Source organism: Genypterus blacodes, unplaced genomic scaffold, assembly GCF_046128005.1.
Source record: "Genypterus blacodes isolate CSIRO-AG114 ecotype Tasmania unplaced genomic scaffold, CSIRO-AGI_Gbla_v1 ptg000156l_1, whole genome shotgun sequence".
Lineage (NCBI taxonomy): Eukaryota > Metazoa > Chordata > Actinopteri > Ophidiiformes > Ophidiidae > Genypterus > Genypterus blacodes.
Window position 1 is genome coordinate 6,987,851 of NW_027466957.1, and position 22,712 is coordinate 7,010,562.

At 42.4% G+C, this 22,712-nt stretch overlaps 1 protein-coding gene across 1 annotated transcript; it reads left to right on the forward strand.

Annotated features, from left to right (window-relative positions):
• Positions 1-36: 36 nt before the first annotated feature.
• LOC143012919 (uncharacterized) lies at positions 37-22,496 on the forward strand. The gene is made up of 17 exons (XM_076166260.1): positions 37-129; positions 803-857; positions 1,210-1,281; positions 1,375-1,418; positions 1,532-2,693; positions 2,812-3,067; positions 3,276-3,545; positions 3,748-3,925; positions 13,377-13,920; positions 14,395-14,554; positions 14,721-14,837; positions 14,961-15,122; positions 15,190-15,337; positions 17,565-17,710; positions 18,092-18,350; positions 19,093-19,433; positions 22,254-22,496. Exons 4-17 carry the CDS (start codon positions 1,385-1,387, stop codon positions 22,494-22,496), a joined length of 4,020 nt encoding a protein of 1,339 aa, XP_076022375.1. The 5' UTR covers positions 37-129; positions 803-857; positions 1,210-1,281; positions 1,375-1,384.
• The last annotated feature ends 216 nt before the right edge of the window (positions 22,497-22,712 follow it).

Below are 22,712 nucleotides of genomic sequence, written 5' to 3' on the forward strand. Positions count from 1 at the left end.
TTTTCCGAACCATTGCTGTTATCGCGAGATCACACGCGTGGCCAGGCAGAGAAAATGGAAGGCGCTGCTAACTAGGTAGCATGCTATGCGAGCTTGCGTACAACAAGAAACTTGACATTAATATCGAAGGTATGTTTTAATTTTCCTCCCTGGTGCCAATGTAGAGGGGGCTAGCAAGGAATGCACGAGTCATCTTCGCTGGGACTCATTCAGTGGCGCAGCGTGTTGCATTTTGACGAGGCTATGTTAGCGTAGCCACTAGCTAACAAACTTGGTTACAGAGAACAATGTCGAATCAACACCACTCCTCTGCGAAGAGTTTGTGGGGATACGCAATGAATCTACCACTTCAATGTTATGCTCTTACAGCTGTCTTGTAATTAAATGAAGGAGCCCTTTCGTGTTTCGTTTTCGACAACAGTCAGCTAAATTTAGCCGTCATGGACTTGTGGACATAAGTTGCTGAACCTTTGAACTCTTCTTCTGAAATTAAACAAATGAACCTCGCCCATACACGAATATAGACAGCTGGCCGTACACGTCTTTGATTAAACAACAGTGTGTATACAGTGTTTGTCATGTGTTGGGTCCACTGTCAGTATAATTAAGGTCAAGCACACATTTTTGCTTTTTCATTTGTTCTTAGTGTTAGCTCTCATGAAACCTGTCTCAACGATATAGTAGCCATTACCAGCAGTACATTTCAATTATAAAATTGAATATAATGTATGGGAATGTGTGTGTCTTGGAAGTGTATGATTGACTGACAAAATAATACACATTTTGTCTTAATTCAACCCAGGTATAGAGTGACGACATCTCATCTTGCTTGTTCAGCACAATGTGTCACTTCTTTGGTAAGCCTGGCAAAGACAAGACCTTCCTCTAAATGGTTAATTAGAATATTACAACATCAAATGTACAAGCAAATCACTTTTTTTACAACAACACTTACTTACATGCTACTTTAATTGAACAATAGTGATATTATCAAACAAATTAAGTGATGTCATCAAACTACCAGAGGTCAATCAATGATGTCATCCACAAACAATTTTTAATCTAGTTAATCTTCTACAACAATCAATAGTCAATCACCAGCAGTACAGTTCAATGATATGGACCATAAGTGATATGTCTGGGAACGTATGTCATAAATGTGTATGATAAAATAATGATGCATATTTTGTCCCCATAATTCAAACACAGGTACAAAGAGACCACAGTTGGAATGACAATTAGCAGGTTCTGGAAACTGCCATCTGCTCATAGCTTTTAGGGGTACATTTTTATTCTTACTCGCTCAACCTCACCATTGGTTACCTTTTCTTTTAGCTTGTATTTTAACAAATGTCATTTTCTATTTCTGAACAGCCTCCTAAGGATGGGTGACAGTATGAAAAATGACAGTAATCCAGGTAAAACAAATCCTGCAATCCACGAGTCAGTCAAGCAGATTGTCACTGCAGATGAAGGTGCAACCGATTTTTCGTTTTCTTTTTGTCAATCCTATTCCATCCTCACTGTGTAGAAGAACAACCGATGCAGCAGAGCCAGTCAGAGGGAGCAGAGAAGACTGTGAAACCTACCCTGTCAGAGGTCAAAAAGTCCTGGGGCTTCAGGCGGACGACACTTGCAAGAAGGGAGTTTATGGAGGAGGTTGCAGATGTAGTAATTAACCCTCCTCCTGTACGGAGAGGCCGAAGTCGCCAAGCCAATCAGACACCCCAGACCACCTCAGACACCAGCACTAGCCAAATGGCTAGTCGCTCATCTCGGAATTTTATAGATGACCTAGAATGGTCTGCTCCAAGCTCACCAGTACCGGAGGAGCCAAAGCCAATCTCAGAAGCTACTGCAGGAAGTAGTCTTGACCCTACTTTATGGCAGGATTTTGGGTCCGCTTTCCACACAGCCTTTTCATTGCTTGGTGGAAAGGAGGGCTTGTCAATGGAAATGTCAGATGTACTATTGCCACCTGATAATATAGAACCCACTGATGAAGTGGAAACACCTCCTCCACAGGTTGCAGGGATTGAGGTGCCTGATAATAAGGACTGTGTTGACGGCATGGAAATCTCAGAGCCTGTTGCTCAGGAAAATGTCGAGGGAAGTGAAATGGACGATGTAGTAGTGATCTCTAGTCAAGAGGAGGACAGCGATGAGATGACTCTAATACAGATAAAGCAGCAGCTGGCGTCAAAAGCCAGACAGGTCACCGCAGGAGGCAGAGGGGGGAAAGGTGGAAGAGGAAGGGCCAGAGGCAGGGGGAGAGGCAGACGAAGAGCGAAGGGAAAGGGTCGAGTGAGGGGTCGTGGGAGAGGAAGGGCAACGGAAATCGAGTCTAGTACTGCAGATGATGATGAGGCAGAGGAGATGGATGAGGTCATTGTTGTTCATCAAGCAAACTTGTTGCAGATAAAAGAAAGCAGCCCACTGGGGTCGACTATAATAGAGTTACCTCAGAGTCCTGCTCAACAATCAAGCTCTGACTGCATAGTCATAGACACTGATGTAGACCGCATTACTGATGTCAGTCCCGGCCAATATGATGATGCACCAGAAGAGGAGGACGAGGAAAAGCAAGAGGAGATGAAAGAAGATAAATATGTAGTATATTCAAGCATATCAGACAGTGAAGATTATGATGCTGATGCTCTTTATTGCATCTGTCGACAAAAACACAATAAAAGGTATACGCTAATTTCTGTTAACAAGATGCATAAGGCTGGGTGTTTTGCATACCTAAGCCAACTGTCATTCTCACTTCCTGATCTCTGCTGTTCTTTCTGTCTCGTTTTCTGCTTCTAGGTTTATGATCTGCTGCGACAGTTGTCAGGAGTGGTTTCATGGTGACTGTGTTGGTGTCAGTGAGACACAGGGCAGTAAAATGGAAAGGAAAGGGCAAGAGTACATGTGTCCTACTTGCACCACCAAGAAGCTGACCTTAATCTCAACATCCCAACCTGAGTCCCAACCTGAGCCGGAGCTCAGTCTGCCTGAAAGCCTGACGATCAATCCTCCCTGTGAAAGAGAGGAGGAGACTGAAGAGCGCCAAGATATTGAGGTTAGAGTTTTAATTTGAATGTTGATAATCCCCAAGATGGCTGTATCCTTTGTTACAACAACACAAACAGCTGTGTGTGTGTACGACAGTAATTGTTTTGTATCAGCTGTACGATTTACAGTTGCATTGTCATGTAAGAGACATGATCTGTTAGATTTGCATGATGAAAGTCAGCACCTGTGGTTTGACTTAAAACACGTGGTTTCAGCAGACTGTGGTTGTGGAGGAGGAGGAGGTGGAGCAACCAACAGCGCAGCCCCAGCCTCAATCCGACGCTAAGATGGAGGTTGATAGCAATCTTCCTTTGTGCATTGGCCCGGATTGCCCCAAACATGCTCTACCAGACTCTGTCTACTGTGGGACCGAGTGCATCCTTCAGCATGCAGCCGCAACTATGAAGTCACTTTCTGAAACTAAGGCTCCCCAAACCAGAGGGATGTTGCAAAGAAAAGCTGCCGCTGCCAGGCTCACTGCAACGGTAAGCAATTTTATGACTTGATAGTAAACATATCTATAAATGATGATAAAATATAATAATAATATCTGTAAATAATTTAGAAGTGAGTTGGGCGTTTGTTTTAGTGTTGTATATTCACATTTGCAGACATTGTCTTTTAGTATGAAAACAATGTATAACGAACGATATGTCTTGCTGACCTGTGCAAATATTTTGAATACAGGAACAGCGGGTGGGTAAGGTGTCTAACTTGTCAGCAGGAAGACCTAAGGAAGAAGGCGAAGTGGAGCTGCAGGGAGACAATGGAAACCAAAAGGAGGCTGCGTCTTCCATTGCCTGCGACCCCAGTCTCACAGAAGTTCAGGCCACTTCCATACCATCATCTAACTTAAACACTGCCTGTATGTACCAATTACTACTCATACACTTCAAAATCACACAACAGTTTGAAACTGCCCACATTGCCTCTCATTAGCATTACCGCTATTCCTCCGTTTTTCAATCGTGTCACCATATAACACAGTTGCATACACTCGCATCCATAAACATTCTTCTGTCTGTGGGACGAGTGATTGGTAGCAGGGGTCAGCAATGGGTAAGTATGTTCACTTTTATGGTTCCTTTCTTGACTCTGAATGCCAAACGGTCCGAGAATATTCCAACTTGTCCCGATTCCAGTATTTGAGTAAGCTCACACATTTATTCCAATAACTCATAACTGGACAAATATAACTACAACAGAGGGCAACTGCGTGTGGGGTGTCACTGGAAAAGTAACACGCTTTTTGTGCAGATGTGTTGGATCACTACTCTGATGTTCGGGTTGTCCGGATTTGCGAAAAGGTTCTCACTGAAACATGGTCACATTTCTGCTGAACATGCCCAACACAGTCACACTCTCCTCATCGGTTAAATGAAAGCCTGACAGCAGCTTTTGGCTCCACGCTTGATTCTTGAAGTAATCTGAACTAGGCTGCTGGACTTGGTGAATATGCAACATACACATTTATTGAAGTTAAAGCTTGGGACAGACAAAATTCTGTGTCTGGTGGATACTGAAAGAGGCAGGTCACACTACACAACTCCTCTTTGGTGATGTGTTACATCGCAGGTGTTCACACATTATCACAATGACTCCAGAGCCCAACTCCATGTCTTGCTCCAAAAAGTGCAGTCTTGCAAGAACCAGACACTCCCTCTTGAGAGGAATGAACTCAGCGATGGGAAAGATTTCAAATGACAGAACTCAAGTTTGACAGTGGTAGTAAAACCTTTTTTTTTAGGTTTTTTTAATTACTCCAGGGGAGATTAATCAAAGATGAATGGAAATTCCCTTATAATGTGAATGAACTTGAACGAACCCATACCAAGTATAGAACGAGGACCTGAATGACATCTCATCTCATTTTAAGTAACTGCGTCTTTTTCACAAATTATCTAGTCATTTCCTTCTTTCCTGTTTCTCTCCACGTCTTTCACTTAGCTCACATTGGCGTCAGCCAGTCTCGGGTATCAAGCTTTGTCTGCATCATAATACACAACTGAGCCGTCTCTGCCTGACAAAAGCAAAGTTTCAAGAAAACTTTTGTCGTCTTCATAGGTGCAGTTGTGAGTCTTAAACGGCCACACGAGATGACATCCACACTGGCCAGCAGGTCCAACTCTATACAGTCAACTCTCTCAAAATCGGCCAAGCGTGTTCCCAGCTTTAGGGTCTTTTTCTCTCATCATTTCGACCGCAAACTAGACACAGCTGCTTTCGACTGCAGCAGCCTCTGGCGCTGCTGTTGTCACATATCACAAGTCTTAACAGAAAGATGGTCACATCCATGACACGGCTCAGGAACGTCATAACTTATACACATAACGTTCCTTTATTTCAAATCAAGTGGTTCCTTGACCTTCTGCATTGCCATGTATATCAATGGAATAGCCATCATAAGATATGTAGAAATAATGAGCCATTGAAGAATTTTTATCATACCTTAACTATGATAGTGACGAGATGCTGCAAACCATTATGTGTCTTTTGGTAGTCAAATACTTTCATATACCGTTTTGTAATTTAAGGTAGGGAATCTGGCATAACATCTTGCTCACAGGTATCAAACTGTGAACCACCACATCAAGTCTCTTGCAACACAGCGAGGGCTGTGTAATGCCCCAAATTTGTCACATCTCCAGAACTTATGGTGACTCAGCTTTATAAAGAAGGTCGCTAGTGTTCAGGCACCTAGTCTTATCAAGGTCCTAATGGCTTTATAAATGTAGCATTCATTTTGGCACATCTTTCCTACCAACTGCTGGTTATCCGTCTCCATCGTGATTTCTTCTTCACCAGCATTGCGCTTTCAAAAAACGTCAGTTGCACAGAAAGTACATAAATTGAAAAACAATCCATACAAACCTTCGAACGCACATAACGTGGAAACATGTGCAGCGAGCACTACAATCCATCATCCACCATTGTAGAGACAGACACACACACACACACACACACACACACACACACACACACACACACACACACACACACACACACACACACACACACACACACACACACACACACACACACACACACACACACACACACACACACACGGCCAGAGCGGCCATTATGTAGACAAGCCAATCTGGATTAGATAGGATTGGCTTGTAAGGAGCAGAAGTTGGTTTCTTGCTGCTGCGGATACACACAGGGGATCGGAGGATTCATCAGTGGAGGTGCTGTAATGATGTTCCCCTGCGTTTCACCAATCAGTAAATGGGAGATTCATTGTCACATTTCCATGAGGATGGATTTAGTATCTGCTGGCCACTGTCAGTAACCGCCTCCATCACTCCCCACCACCCCTCTTTAGAAACCCGCACCACAATTGAAGAGAAGGTCAAGAGTCATACATGATCATACATGCATACAAACTCTAGAGATGGAGGATTTGTCTGTGGGACTTCGTTGAAGCATGTTGTTTAATAGCTCGACTTGGGGTATAGCAATGGTATTTGCACAAACATGAATACACCCTTGCTTTTGAGGTTTGAAGCCCAGTGGATAATGTTGTTGTGCTCATATTTCTGAATCTGTTTGCCAGGGATCACCATGGATACTCTTTCTCCACTTGTTACATCCAATAGTGAAATTTCTGTTTTGAACAACCCAGCATCTGCACCTTGGATTAGCAAATCTTTAGCACAAACAGAATATGGCAATATAGTGATTTACTGCTATCTACATGTACTGCTTAATTTTAGCTGACAAAAATAGGAAACGGTTCCACTTTCTCCTTAAAGCAGTACAGCTTTCAGCTTACAAATGGCAAGATTGCCGTATTTCAAAAATACTTTTAAACGTGAAACATTTATGATAGATATCCTAATGAGATTTGTCATTTGACGGCTTGTCTCACAAAGTGGTATTACTGAATTAGCTGGACAGCTGCATTGAGTAACAACAGAAGACTGTTTTTTTTTACTTCAGGCCCTGTTCCATATTTGACAGAGTTCCTGTTAAGTCTCCCCCTGTGAAAGCATCAGTCAATATTGGATGACATGTTGTGATTTACATCCTGTGCGTAATTCTGTGCCACAGCAGGAGCCTGTCTGACATCCTGTTAGTGCATTCAGAAGAGGTTAGGGTGGCACTTCAGGCACATCATCACTGGCATTTGTGTTTAGTGTCTGATTGGCAGGCACCATTTTCTTAAGTAGTGATTCAAATTTTTTTTAAATATTAAATCATGGCAGCTTTCTCTAAGAGCCAACTTTTCAGATGCTGAGTAGCCAAAACTCACAAATAGATTATTTGAACGGACCATGAGCAGTTTAATTATGTCAACAAGTTAACCTCACGATAGATAAGCTTTGATTATTTGAAAAATAAAAAATAACCTAAGTTTACAAATGGAAAAAAAGAAATGCACAGTTGAAACCAAACTCAAATAATCGTGTAAAAACAGCAGAAAGGAAATGAAATGACAAGTCATCCCGCTCTCCATCATTACCCTTTGAATGCCTCAGTGCTCGTGGCTCATGGAGCCAGTGAGCCTCTCAATCTGTGGCTGTGGGATGTTAATATGTTTTTGCTGAACAGCCTGACCAAGCTGCTGACTACATCGCCACCTGTTCCAGACATCTCATATGTTAGCTAATGGGGTTGAGGTTGGGAGAAGAGGCAAGCCAAAGCAACACATCAGCATCCTGCAGGGCAGGCGTGACCACGGAACAATGTAGAGCCTGGCTTTGTGCCGAAAGGTAGCAGCGTTGATTTGCAGCATGTTCCCATCCCTACACCATGTGACATTCAAAGCATTTTGGAAAGAGAGTTGCCAGTACATTTACATGCACCCAATACTACTACTACTTTTTGTCCTTAATATGATTAAAGGCAAATGAGAGATTATGCCTCATAGATGCAAGAAATCAACAAGAGTTTGCTGCTCTGTGTTGAGTAATTGCAGTATGAAGCGAACATCTGAATGATTCCAATCACATAATCTACTAAGTGTACTTTGAATAGTGTCAGTTTTAGTTGCATCAAGATAAATGCATGATGCTTGAAAAAACATATCGAGTTTTAATCTGCATGTAAACGTACTGAGTGTGACTTGAACTTGAATGGTGGCTTTTTGGAGTGAAACGGCTAACTCTTTCCTATCAGACTTCAGAGTGCCCCCAAATACCCTGAGCATCAATGACAACCTAAGTGTTTCACTGCACAAGCTGTATTTAAGGTCAACAACTTATGCACAAGTACATAACATTCACAAGAAAGATAAAGCTATAGCTGTGTTCCTTAAAGCCATCGATGTGTGCTGCGGAAATGCCAGTTGTCAGTGGATTGTTTCTTTATTTTCAACTTCATTTTATTTTGAATGGGTTTGGATTTCCATTCCTAGACACCCAGAGGCTGCTGCTTTTCCTGCTCTGACACTTCTACTCTTCTACTCTCTTCTTCTACCATCTAGTAGTGAGAACTTCTCCATTTTGGTTGTAGGGAGGTGAGCTGTCTGAGGTGGGCTCTCTTGAGAAGACATGGTTTTTCAAAGGAGCATTTTTTTTAAATTTGTCGAGTAAGATGTGTATTCCCGCATTCTTGTTTGCTCACACGATGCAGAGAATATGTTTTCCTACTGTCACACAAGCTGAATTTGAGTGTCCAGGAACCCGAAAGATTTCAGTTTCAGGAAGTCTTGTCTGCATCACACTACACAAGCACACACAATGAAGCACAATGAAGTCCAACAAGTCTGAAAAACCTCTTGACAGCTCTGGAGTCACTAGGAGAGCCATGGTCTGCAGTCCACAGTCTTTCTTCCTACTGTGGAATGATCTGTGGCAACCATCTAATCCAGTGAAGTAGTCTCTCCACAAATGACGCACCCCCCCTCCCCCCTATTACATTGGACGCCAAACGATGGATGCATCTTCTCAGACAACGCTCTTTCTCTTGTTCGCTCTCACAAACTCTTGCTTACCCTCATGCACAGACGTGCGCGCGCACACACGCAGACGCACACACGCACACACTTGTGTGCTGGGCTCTGGCAAGGTTGGCAATGTTCTTGGTATTAATAGGAAAGTAGTGTATAAAATGAGCTCCAAGTGAAGTTGCCACCGAGGGCTGACCAAGGGTTAGTTTACTTTCCCCTTTGCAAACTGAACTGAGCATTTTGTCCCACACCAACAAATACACTAAGCACAAAGCTGACATTTTGGTTTCTGTACAACTGGCTATTGGCTGACCTTTTTGTTTATTTTTTGTCAATATTGTCTTGTCTTAACAGACATATGTACATTAGCAGATAGACATTAAGATAATATTGCACCGTAACATTGTGATGCTTTAAGCAACTGGAGGTTGACAGATTTTACTATTTTTAAAGAAATGTTTTACAATTTTAGATTAACAGGTTTATACGTAGTATAATATTATTAATATTATTATAGTATTTGATAGAATGCAGGATTCAATCAAATATCCTGACGTTCTAAATTGCATTACCCCCCAAAAGTTTGCAGTTAAAGACATGGTCAGGATTCAGAAGGTATAAGTATTACATCTATTGTTTAGTCTAAGTGGTAATGGCAGTTAAGTATCTGAAATAGAAAATCATTTCTTCAGGATAATGTGTAAATCCTTGCACACATGCTGACATAAAGAACATATAGGACAGTCTAGGCTTAGTTTTAAAGCTGCTTGACAAATGATGAGCAAGGGATTAAATTATGTCTGACCGTACATACTACTGAGCCAGTACTTTTCAAGTGCGTCAAAATACATCCTTTCTTTTCCCCTCAGGTCACCAGTGTTCCCATTTTACTGGTTCACCGTTATTTACATTGTCTCTCCACTGCTTGTACTTCTCTCCCCCAGTGTCACAATTTCAGTAAATCAATATCTGGCCTCGAATGCATTTATTTGAAAAGCACTAGCGCCCTCTTGTGCTGAAATGAATAATGTACAACCAAAGAACACTACCAACATCACCAGTAACATTACACAACTGCAGTTGTGCTAGTGGTTGTTCCCCTTTGTGGAATGTTCCTGTCACAAGTGTAGCATAGTACACATTGCGTACACTCAGAGCTTCTATAGGAATGTTTAAGAAATGTCTGTCGCTGCAAAATGCTAACCACATCATGTTTTAGTTATACACAATGTCAGTGAGGTAACATCAACTCCCCCACCCAAGCCTATGTACACTGGAACAGTTCTAGCTTGATCTGTGGCTCTCAAAAGATTTTAACCATGTGAAGATCAATGTACATTGTAACCAACAAGCCACCAACTCTTGCAAGACAAAAAACAGGACAACCACTAAATCCTCCTCAATTTCATGTGCTTCCTTCCTCCCTCCCTCCCTCCCTCCCTCCCTCCCCCCTCCCTCCCTCCCTCCCACCCTCCACTCCACTCCACTCACTCACTCACTCACTCACTCACTCACTCACTCACTCACTCACTCATTGTTCACAAGTGTGAAGCAGTGTCCCTGGGTGCTCCCCCTAAAGAGCTGATGGGTCAAAGACAAAAAGTATCCCTGTGGGATTGATGTGTACCTTCTCCTACACTACACTGTCTCTACACATGCACCTATGCCCAAACATCTAGTCGTATCCATGCTCACCTTTACAGATGCTTATAATGGTATATTGTAAAGGATCCTGTTCTTTCCAACATTAGTCGAACCATAATTCCCAAAGATGTGGGATTGTTGAGCCATTGTTGAGCTAACCATCACACAATTTACTTTGTAAGTTTAGTCTTCCAACCTCTCAGTATAAGCATCGAAGCTTTTTGCTGTCAACCCTAACCCAATGTATTTTTTGGCACTAATACATTAGTGCCATTAAGCTGCTGAGAGCACCAGGACAGATGAGGAATTTAAAAGTGAATATGTGGCCAAAATTAAATGATTTGGGGGACAAATATTCCCTGATCTAGGTTACTTATGTTGTTTTTAGGAAGTTGCAGCATATTTGATATATTTGGATTTTTTTGGCACAGGGTCTTATTAACCAACTGTGTGTATGAACACATTTATTGTCATGGGCATAGGGAAAACAAATCACATTTCTGGGAGTTATTAAAATGATCCCTACTTTAAAAAGTTCTAAGGTGACCAGACCTTTTTTCAAGTTGCAAGTCATTAATTAAAAATGATGTAATGAAAACACAAAGTAGACATTGTAGTTAGTTTAGTAAAAGAAAACCAGTGAAGATTTTTGTGTATATTTTAAGACCCAACTGGATCGGAGAGGTCACATCAGTGTGGCCCTACTGTGTTTGCTGCATACTTTTTAGAAAATGGATGCATTTTAATTAAATGGTTATTCAGTATTCTGTAAAACAAAGAGATTACTGCAGAAATCACAGTGCATCATAGAGTACACACTTGGACACACTGGGGAAGTCCTTGACATTATTCGCTGGCATCCTGAAATTAAAGACTACTTATAGGGCAGTTAAATTTGCCATTTATAATTTTGGGGGCTGTACGAGAAATTAAGGGATTAGGTAGCTAGTTTCAGGCCTAAGTCTGTTTTTTGAATGTCTTGAACCTGCCTCATTTCCAATCCAAATCTGTTGCCACAGTAACTTAACCTCCATGGCAATCCCAGTATGGAGAGCTTAGTCGGGCAGAAATATTAAGTTCTGAACCCAGTGTGCATGTTTCAGTGCATGTCTCCTCAGAGTGGGGAAATCATCTGCATCTATAGAACTCAAGCATGGGGAGATTGCTGTGCTGAGCTTTCAACTCATCATCGCTTTGCAGCTGAATTATTTTGTGTTGTAGGTTATCAGGCACATAAGCTGGTTCCACATTATACGGGCTATCAAAGATGTTCACCTCCTCTTGTTTACTTTTCACATCCTGAAATCTTTCACTAAATACCTCATGTCGCACACTCACCAGCATATTTAGATGTTGTAGAAGGCTTTTGCCCTTGTGAGCTTTTGTTACTCCTTGTGAGTTCCACAGCTTTAGCTTTAAATGATTTCACGTTTGAAAACAGAGTGCTGAGAAGCTGGTTGCAGCTTGACGCTCAGCTCTGAGAGGTACTTGGCAATGGCAAACATGAATGCTGAATCACACAGTTCTATGAGGTTTTCACTTCATCTCCATGAATTGCTGGACTTAATCCAACCGTCCATAAAACCTCTTGGGCAAGTTCCTGCAACTCTTCACAATGATAAACAAGTTCATCACACTCTGAGTCAAGATCATTTAGTAACTCCTTAAACTGGTGGCTTCTTATCTCTCTGCTTCGATGAAAAACTAGGCTCGACTGTGTGATGTACAGTGTGTGACGTGTGAAGTGCAGCGCGCTCCTACTGAATTGCCTTGCAGGCCCGATCAAATGGCCGTGTAAGGCTTGCAGGCTGGACTTTCCACACTAATGTCAGAGAGACCAGGGAGAGACCAGACCATTGATAATGTGGTCTGACAGCTGTACTATGAAGTGCAATAGGATCACTTGTATATATACACAATAACATTTAGATATGCTGTGTTTTTGTCAGGATAAAGAACTCAAGATAAAGTGGTAAAACAGGTCAAATTTTCTAACCTTAAAATCTTAATATGTAGGGTAATAAAAATGTCCTCACATAAACTGTAAGATATATGACATTGTTGTCTACGTTAGTTTGGGTGACCTCAATGTCGAACTTTGCAAGCTGGGAGTTTGATGACATCACTATTGTGTTATCAGTGTCTTCGGAGTCAGACACTGGGAAGCAACATGAGGAGCAAGACAGTGTATTGACTGTACTTTTGACATTGTAATTTTCTAACTGAACATTTAAAGGAAATGGCAAATTTATAGTGAAGAGGAAACAACACAAAGTCCCACTACATAACTAATACTCGGAAAGTCATTTAAAAAGTCTTTGAAAACTACAGAAATCAAAGAGAGTAGGTCAGATTTACATAATCTCCCATTAGCAAATAATGAAATGGTATCACACGCTGTCAAAGTAATGTTATCAATAAAGTGAACACACAGCACATTCCTCAGTAGTATGGAGAAGTAGGATTTACTTTGCGCAAAATAAATCAGTGCTCTCATTGACAAGTATGTACCAACATTGACGTTACAGTTTCAAGCACTTAAACCAGTGAGCCTGCTTTTTGCAAAATTGAATATCACAATCTTGGTATTTTAGAATAATCCCTCTTAAATCAAGTTCCCTAGGTTGGAGGTAATGTTTTTTCAGAAAGGCAAAAATATTGATTGTGTATATAATATGTAACCATTTCTTTAGTTTATCTTACAGTTCATATACATATTCTATGTTGTTTTGTCTTCTTGTTTACAAAATACCCTACTGTTTTTTTTTTTAAACAGCTGACAAGGACAGTAAAGCCAATAGTAAGGCTACTGCTCTAAATCCAGCTGCAGGAGCTGAGGATCCATCTCCAGAAGACCAATCTACAGATGCTACATCCCCTTCTGTGCCTGTCAGTGAGCCATCACCAGCTAGAGGCCAATCTGAGGAAAAACCAAAGAAGTCATTAGATAGTGGCTTGTCAAAGAAGCAATCGGTACAATCTGATTCCTTCATACCAGCCGCTGCACAAAAAAATAGTCCCTCTCCGGCAGTACAAACCCCAGCCACCTCACTGCCCAGACATCATGAAACAGGGGCTGTTGTGGTGTCAAAAACCTCATATGTTATCCCTAAAAAAACGCCTGGACCTCAGCAACAGCCCAGTCAAGTGCCAGCCTCGACATCAGGCCAGAAGCCCTCTTCCGCACCCACGGTCCAGAATGAAACACGCAATCTGCCAGTGCCACCTGCACCCATTGCACCCTCCTCCAGACCCTCTCAGCCCAATCATCAGGTCAGGCAGAGCATCCAACGCTCTCTCACCAGCATCCTGTTCAAAAGGTGAGGATTGTTTGACTGGCATGCATGGCATATTTACATATAATAATGAATTTGACATGGGAATATGCTTCTTTTGAAACATAAACTAGGAATTTGTAATATAGAGACAACTTAATTTATAAAATATTCTAGAATAATATTCTGTCCATCCTAGTCACATTCATGAGGGGGGCAGAGTAATTCAGTACAATTCTGTCTTACATAACAGCACCTCTTAACTCCTCAACACAACAATGTCATTTAAAGTTTCTTAGACAAAATGTCATCAAAAAACATGAACATAATAAGCTTCACAAAGGTAACAAGGTTTTTATATCATATTATATATTGAATTGGACAGGTGTATTTGATATAATGGCCACTGATTTAACTCTTGCAAACCTGTCTGATAGGAATGGTGCTGTCGTTTTTTTAAAGCTTCGCACTTATGAGTATGTAAAGCAAAACTAAATGGTTGACTGATTTTCTTTTCAGGGTGTGTGATTGTGAGGATTTGGACTTGCCGGAAAGTGAAGTTGCAAAACTTGTGACGAATATTGAGATGGAGATGTTCGACATATTTCGCAACACTGACAGCAAATACATGAACAAGTACAGAACAATAATGTTCAACATGAAAGACCCAAAAAATAAGGTTTGTTGACAAGAGTGTAGACCTTTTGTGTTGTTTTCTTTGTTCTTTCCCTGTGTTTGAAACACAAATCTTAACATTGCAGAACATGGTCTAGTGAACAATTCTAGGGTTTTCTCTAATATATTTTCTTGAGGGTACTTATCATCCAGTTGTTGATCCTTTCCAGGGTTTGTTGTTTCGGTTTCTACATGGAGAGATCAGCCCCTTCAGGCTGGTCAGGATGAGCCAAAAGGATATGCAGGCTGTCAAAGCACCAGAGCCGAGCACAAAAGAAACAACAGAGGTATACTGTCAGCTGCACAACACTACAGTAAAGACCAAATTAGATGCCTCAGTTCAAATTGATATCAGTTCTCAGGACAGTGTCAGATCTGATTGTATTTTTCTCTTGCTTGCGTGTGTCAAGGTTAAGGACACACCTGCTAAAGCAACTAATTTACTGCAGAAACCAGAAGCAGTGAAGGTTGATTTACCCAGTTTAAATCCCACTAAGTCTTACAGAAACATGGTGTGTATTTCCCTCATGATTCATTTGATCATAATGGCTATTCTGCTCGAGATACACAATGTTGGATTTTTTGACACAATTGTCTGTTAAATCTCGTTAATGTGTTTCTGTGTGTGTTGCTCCCCAGGAACAGAAAAAAAATCTTCCTCCTACTCTCAAGACCAGGCCAAGCCAGCCAAACAAGGGTGTGCCAGATATTCTCACCTGTATGTTAAAGGACACGACAGCAGAGCACAAAACTCACCTCTTTGATCTGAAATGCAAAATCTGCACAGGTAAATTAAGAAAAGGTGTACCAATAGCTGTACTTATTTATTTTTACTTTAAGTTCTTCAGCAAATATTTTAATATGTTCCCCTAGGTCAGATACCAGATGGGAAGGAGGAGGAACCAGCACGGAAAAAAACCAAGGTGTCTGAATCAAAAGATAAAAGCGACTCTGTGACACAGCCCTCTTGGAGAAGCTGTGCAGGAGATGACTCCCCTCTGAGGGCACCGCCTGACTCGCCTGATATGGATTCTCCAATATCTTCACTAATGGAACCACCGTCCCGTCTTATTATTGACTCGCCAACTTTGACCATTGCAGAATCTCCTGCATCCCCCACAACGGACTCTCCAGCCTCCCCAGTTTTAGATTCTCCTGCATCCCCTGTCATGGAATCCCCTGCATCACCAACAGAAACACCTAAAGCTAAGGCACCAGCGCCAGCACCAGCGTATACACCAGTTGTGATTCCAGCTGTTTCCACAGTAACTATCACGAGACGGGACCCGCGCACTGCAGCAAGCAGGTTCTCTGCTTTGTCTTGTGGCTCCTCTGGAAACACCAATATAGCCCAGAGCCAACCAGTCTCTTATGCTCCTCTTAAAGAAACTGGCTCTGCTGTCTCTTCAGTAACAGCATCCTCTCTGCCACCAACATTACCTAAATCTATATTAATGAAGCCATCTTCCTCATCAGATCCAAGACTGTATGGGGCATCTTCAAGGTATTTATAGAAAATAATTATATTCTAGTCTACCTTAGCCAAGTTGCAGTACTCATTTCTTTTTTAGGGGGGGGGCTTTGTCAAAAATGTTGGAAATTATTTATGGTGAACATTTAAAAAACCAAAACAACTATACAATAAGAAGCATATTTGTATTTTTCTTTCTTTTACTAGGATCCTATTCTTGGCTATACCTGCTACTTTGTTTATGAACTAATTAACTACTTTTGGATGCACAGGTCCAAAAAATTAAAACCAGTTCATACCTATTGGTTTTATTTTTTATGAATGTTATTGTTGTTCAAAATCATCATAAAGTGTCAATGTGATTAATGTCAAGTTTTATATATGTTTCAGGGCTGCAATCTCAGATTCTCAGAATGTTGGTGAGACTACACGGTTTCTGGCCAAACAAGACATACTATGGAAAGGCTTCCTAAACATGCTAAGTGTAGCAAAGTTTGTCACCAAGGGATATCTGGTGTCAGGATCTGCTGAAAATCTCAAAATGGTATTGTACTGTTCAAAATGAGAAGGATCAAGTAAATGTTCAACTGAAGTTGTAAAGGTGAATCACTTTTTCCCTTTCTTGTCTCAAGGATTTACCTGATACCATACAGATTGGTGGACGGATATTGCCTCAGACAGTGTGGGACTATGTTTCAAAACTAAAGACCTCTGTCACAAAGGCAAGCAGTATACACTTTATTGACCTGTGGCTTTTTACGTCTGTATTGAAAATATACCAAGATTTTAAGCATTTTGTCTGTTGTGTCTTCATTAGGAGTTATGCATTATCCGGTTTCACCCTGCAACAGAGGAGGAAGAGGTGGCCTATGTATCCCTATTTTCTTATTTTAGCAGCAGAGGGCGTTTTGGTGTGGTGTCCAATAACAGCCGATCCATCAAGGATGTCTATCTTGTACCTCTCAGTGCAAAGGAATCCATCCCATCTATACTGCAACCACTTGAAGGACCAGGTATGTTTTTTTTGTACATTTATTAATATTTACTCACACGTGACCTCTGATGTCTCAAGTACCTTTAAGTACCATTAAGTGCCTGCAACCAGATGTAGATGTTGGGTCAAAAGTTCATGCTATGAGATTTGGGTTATCAAGTGGCACTTTCTCATTTTAACCTTTTTGTGTCAAATTTGGCCTCTCACACCACAGAAGGCTCAACAGTAGCATATTTCATTCAAGCTATGATACAAAATCATTCTTCTGTGAAAATATCCAAATGGGATGTTGGACCTTGTTAGATTTAATTACCTGCAATTCCAATATTAACTACATTTGTTTAATGGCATTATGAAAAAAATTAACATACAAATAATAATAGCAAAAAGAAGATATCACTAACCAACAGTATTTGTGTTCATTATACTTAAAATGAAGGAATGCACGAAGAGCACAGGTGAAACTATCGGCAAAAATTATCAGTGTATTTAATTTTGGCTTTAAATTAGGCTTGTTCTTATCATTGATTTCATCTTCATGTCTCACAGGTCTTGAAAAGAACCGTCCCAATCTCCTTTTGGGTCTGGCAATCATCCAGAAATTGAAGCGTCCCGGAAACTTGCCTCAAGAAATTGAAGAAAAGAGACCTAAAGTCCATATGTCTAAAGACCCTATGTGGATCCCCAAACCCCCAGTACTTTATGGTTCTGACAAACTGGAGATATTTCAACCCTATGATCCAGAGACCCCTACTAGCACTACCCCTCCCGGGTCGCCTTCTTGTCCTGGATCTCCATCAGACTCGTCTTCCTCTGGTTCAGTTACAATACCATCTATTTTGACTTCTCTCAGATCGACCCCGCCTATTTCTACCTCAGCCACTGCTCATGTCACACAGTCCTCATCAAATGTAGTCTCTGACAAGGGTACTACCAACATTACATCTAGTGAAAAGACACCGCTACAGACTATTTTGAAGACTTTATTTAGAAATCAACAAACTGACTCTGTGGCCCCGTCTGAGGGGAATTCATTAACTACAAGAAGTGCTGTGAAGCTCTCAGTGTCCTCTCAGGTATCTGGATCAATGATGGATCCAATTGTCCAACAGTATGGACAGAAATCCAAAGTCAAAAAGATAGAAGAGGAAGAAAATGAATTTGACCGACCGTATGACCCAGAGGAGGAGTATGACTCTGCTGCTGGATATGGCATGGTTGCTCCACAAAGCAGGAAAATAATGAAGGCAGACAGCCCTGCACCATCTACCTCTGGGAAAGATGATGTAGCCTACGATCCTGAGGATGAGACTATCTTTGAGGATTTTCAAAGTGGTATCGGTGCAAAAAAGCCTCCTGCTCCAGCCCCAAAGCCAGATTCAGTTCCATGCCCCATCCAAAATTCTACACAGGTTGGAACACCATCGGTCACTTCAGGCCCAGCTCAACCTTCCGCTCCAGCTACAATACCGCAGAATCTGGCTACAGGCACAATAGTTGTCTCAGCTGCAACAATAACTGAACAACAGAGAATGCTTGAGGAGCTGAATAAGCAGATCGAAGAGCAAAAACGCCAATTAAAGGAGCAGGAAGAGGCACTACGTCAGCAGAGAGAGGCTGTGGGTATGTTCATGGCTCATTTTTCAGTTTCTGATTCCCTCATGTCTCCCCCAACAAAATCTCTGCCTCTTAATCAGCTGTCATCTATGCAGCCTGGCATAATGCAAACAGACTCAAGGCCTTTAGAATCAACATCCAAGACCACCAACCTTACAGAGGCTTCGGACAGTCCAACTGTGGAATCAGAAACTGTGAAGACAGAAGATGCTAACTCTGAATTAAAAAATAATACAGAGTCTGTCACAGAACAAGATACACTTGAAAATAAGGAAAGTGAGAAGTATTCCTCAGCTGGAGAGATAGAAGATTCGGATGTAGCTTATGATCCAGAGGATGAATCACTTTTTAATGAAATTCAAGATGATGTATTTCCAGAGGGCAGTTTGAGGAGTCGTGATTCATCTTTGTCTGGATCAAGGCATAAACGTAAGGGTTCTTCTCCAAGTTCATGCCACAGCAGAAAGCGAAGACAATCGCCCAAGAGGCGTAGTCATCGTGAAAGGGACCATCATAGAAGTCCTTCAAGAAGGTCCCAGAGGCGCTCTCCTTCACATTCACGGAGACGGAAAGAAAAGGACAGATACAGAAGTGAAAGTGACAGGCCAAGGCATCGAACTAGAGACCAGTCTGAACACCAAGGTCGCCATCGTAAAGGCCATACTTCACGTCGGCATTCTCATGGACATAGAAGATCCCCATCATCCCCCAGAGGAAAAGATGCTGTCCCTCTGTCATCAGGACAACAGATGTGTTCTTCTCCTCAAGTCCTGGATCAATCAAGACATCCAGATGTTCAGAGTAAGACACTATTAGACCTTGTCACTGGTCCAGTTTTAGAAAGTCATACATCATCATCATCATCCATCTGTGTTAGTATTAAAAATGACCCTGATGGTCTTCAGTTAAAATCTGACCTTGAGCCTCCAATCCTACAGCAACAGAGTGCTGACAAAGATGTTTCTCCAAGTTCATTTGAACTTCTTCACAATGTAAAGGTTGAGAAAACCGAACCAATAGAATCACAGGAGCTTGGAAAACATTCATTGAGTGAGAAATGCATCATAGGTATTGGCCCTGAACAGATAGAAAAGACATCTCAAGAGGAAATAATGCTTAAAAGCAAATTTGAAAATACAGTTCCTTTAAGAGAAATTGATCCACCTATTCGAGATTCTCCTCAGAGCCCTGATCCAGAGCCACAGTTTTTGAAGCCCAGCAGTATTAAAGAAAATGACTCAGGTAAGGCTGAGATTGTCCGAGCTCCAGTGAAAGAGACCAGTGACCCAGTACCACTTGTGAACGTTGAAAGTCAGAAAGATTTAGAAGTTCAAGATTTCAAAGGCCAGAGTATGTTAGAGGCAGGCAAATGGATAGAAGGGCCAGCCCATGATCATCCATTGTGCCACGTGCTATCCAGTTCTGGGATAGATGTCAAACTCCCCAGAATGCAAAATCATCTCTCAGATTTGAGAACTTCAGAGTCAGCAATAAGCAACCAATGTATGAGCGGCCAAGGAAATAATTTACAAGACTTGACAATTAAGAGTCCAGGACAAGGTTTTATTGATCCAGTACATGACACATTATATCCAAGAATGATGGGTCCGGGACCACATACAAAACAACTAGGAAGTTGGGGTCCACGCATAAATATGATGGGGGCAGGACTAAGATTTCCAGGGCCAAATGATCCAGCACTGCAAGGCATAAGGCACAACATTTGGAGTTCAGGACCACATATAGGAGACCATACAATGAGGGCTCAACAGGATGTAAGAGGCCCAGGGCCTGTGATGCAGGGCTCAGGGCTAAATATGAGCATGTCAGGCATTGGACATCGAAATTCAGATAACATTGACTCAGGAGCAGTCATGAGACATTCAGGGGCAAGGAGTCCAGTGCCAGATCTGGAACATTCTAAAACACAAGGTGTGCATGCTGGGCAGGATGTTATGAATGAAGGTAGACATTCATCTGTGAGGGGTCCACAGACGGATGGTTTGGCTCCAAATCCAGATCACTCAAATATGGTGGTTTGTGGGCCAGGTATACCAGAGAAAAGACATAAACATATAATTAGTGGTCAAGGGCCTGACTCACAGCATATAAGAGATCGAAGTCCACATATTAGAAGTCAAAATCGAGCTGTTAAGGGCTCAGAAACAGAAGGGAGAGAATCAACATATGACAGTGCTGTGGGATCAGCAGAAAGGGATCCATTGAAAGGGTGTTTTAGGGATGTGCAGGATGGAGCTATAGAAGATACGAACATGCAGGGTTCATGGCTTGGCATAAAAAATGAAAGAATGGATCAACAATGTGAAAGCCCTATTCCAGACACAAGATGTTGGAGAGGTTTAAGACCAGATATTGATGTTGCTGATATGAGTGGCCAGAGGAGTCAAAGAAATTTGGGCCCACAAATGGATAACTGGAGGGGGCCCAATAGAAGGTCACGTCCAGTCAGGGGAGGCTCTCACATTCCTGATAAATGGAGAGGCCATCAGCCCGATAGGAGAGATTCAGACATGCAGGGCACGGGACCTGAAAGGAGAGGGGCAGGGGCTGCGGACTTCAGAGAATCAGGCTCTGAATTAAGTGGTCCAAACATGCATTGTTTCACTTCTGAAAAGGGAGGGTTTGGAGGTCCAGCTACCATTGGTTCTGAAGGGAGAGGTGAAGAGGGGTGGGTTGCCACAGATTTCAGGAGCCTGGGGCCTGAAAGTACAGGTGTAGCTATAAGTCAAGGGCCTGATAGTGTAGGACTAGGCACTATTCCAAATTCCAATATGGAGGGCCCAGGGTATGACCAGATAGGATCAAGGGGTCTACATTTCAGGGGACCAGGGCCTGAAATGCGAGGTCCAAATGTAGAGGGCCTAGAGCATAACAAAAGAGAACCAGGAGCCCCAGATTTCAGGGAGCCAAGGCCAGAATGGAGACATCCAGCTATGGAGGGCCCAGGATCTGAAAGGAGAGATCAAGCTATGCAGTGTCCAGGACCTGGATGGAGAGGTCCAGCTATTCAGGGTCCTGGGTGTAGGAGAGGAGCAGAAGGTCTGGATTTCAAAGCACCAGGGCCTGAAAAAAATTCATCAATAGACCCTCTTGGACCTGACAGGAGGAAACAAAGAGGTCCAGATTTCAGGGGACCTGGGCCTGAAATGAGAGGTCCAGTTATGCAGGGTCCGAGCCCTGACATGATTGGACCAGGAGGTTCAGATTTCAGAGGACCAGTGCCTCAAAATGAAGGTCCAGATATGGAGGGAATAGGGGGTGAAAGGGGTGGTCCTCGTATAGTGGGTCACAGACCTGACAGAAGAGGATGGGGAGGTCGAGACTTTATGGGCCCTGAAAAAGTAGATACAGAAATGGAAGGCCCAGGACCTGCTAGAAGAGAAGGCCCACGGTTTAGGGGACCTGTTTCTGAAAGAAGATATTCTGATGTTGAGAGCACAGAACCGGAGAGGAGATATCCAAGAGGTCCCAATTCTAGGGGTCCTGTGCTGGAACCAAATCTTAGAGCACCAGGGCCTGAAGGGCAGGGTCCAAACATAGAGGAGATCCAACCTGACAGGATAGGTCCAGGAAATCTACACTTTAAGGACCCTGGGCTAGGAAGGAGACTTCCAGATACAGAAGCCCCCGGGCTTTATAGGAGAGGTCAAGATTTTAGACGTCCAGTTTCTGAAGGCAGGGTCACTGACGTTGAGAGGCCAGGACATGGCAGAAGAGGTCCAGATTTTAGGGGCCCTGGATCAGAAAGACCACCAGACGGGGAGGGCCCAGGACCTCAAAGGGGATTTCCTGGAGGTCCTCATCTCCAGGATCTCAGGCCAGAAAGAATATGCCCAGATGTGAGCTCAGGATCTGATAGAAGAGTTCCAGATATGGAAGGACCGGGGCCACTTAGGAAAGGTCTAGGAAGTTTAGATTTTAGGGAGCCATTACCTCAAACTCAAGATCCACACATTGAGGGTCCACAGCATGACAGAAGAGGTGCACGCAGCTTAGGTTTCAGGGGACCTGGGTCTGAAAGGAGAGGCCCGGATATAGAGGGCCCAGGACCTGATTATA

Coding starts and splice junctions, on each gene's coding strand:
- LOC143012919 (XM_076166260.1), top strand. CDS start 1,385: ATGGGTGACAGTATGAAAAATGACAGTAATCCAG. Junction 3,546..3,747: donor CTGCCAGGCTCACTGCAACG/GTAAGCAATTTT, acceptor TTTTGAATACAG/GAACAGCGGGTGGGTAAGGT. Junction 19,434..22,253: donor AAGACATCCAGATGTTCAGA/GTAAGACACTAT, acceptor ACCCTGGGCTAG/GAAGGAGACTTCCAGATACA.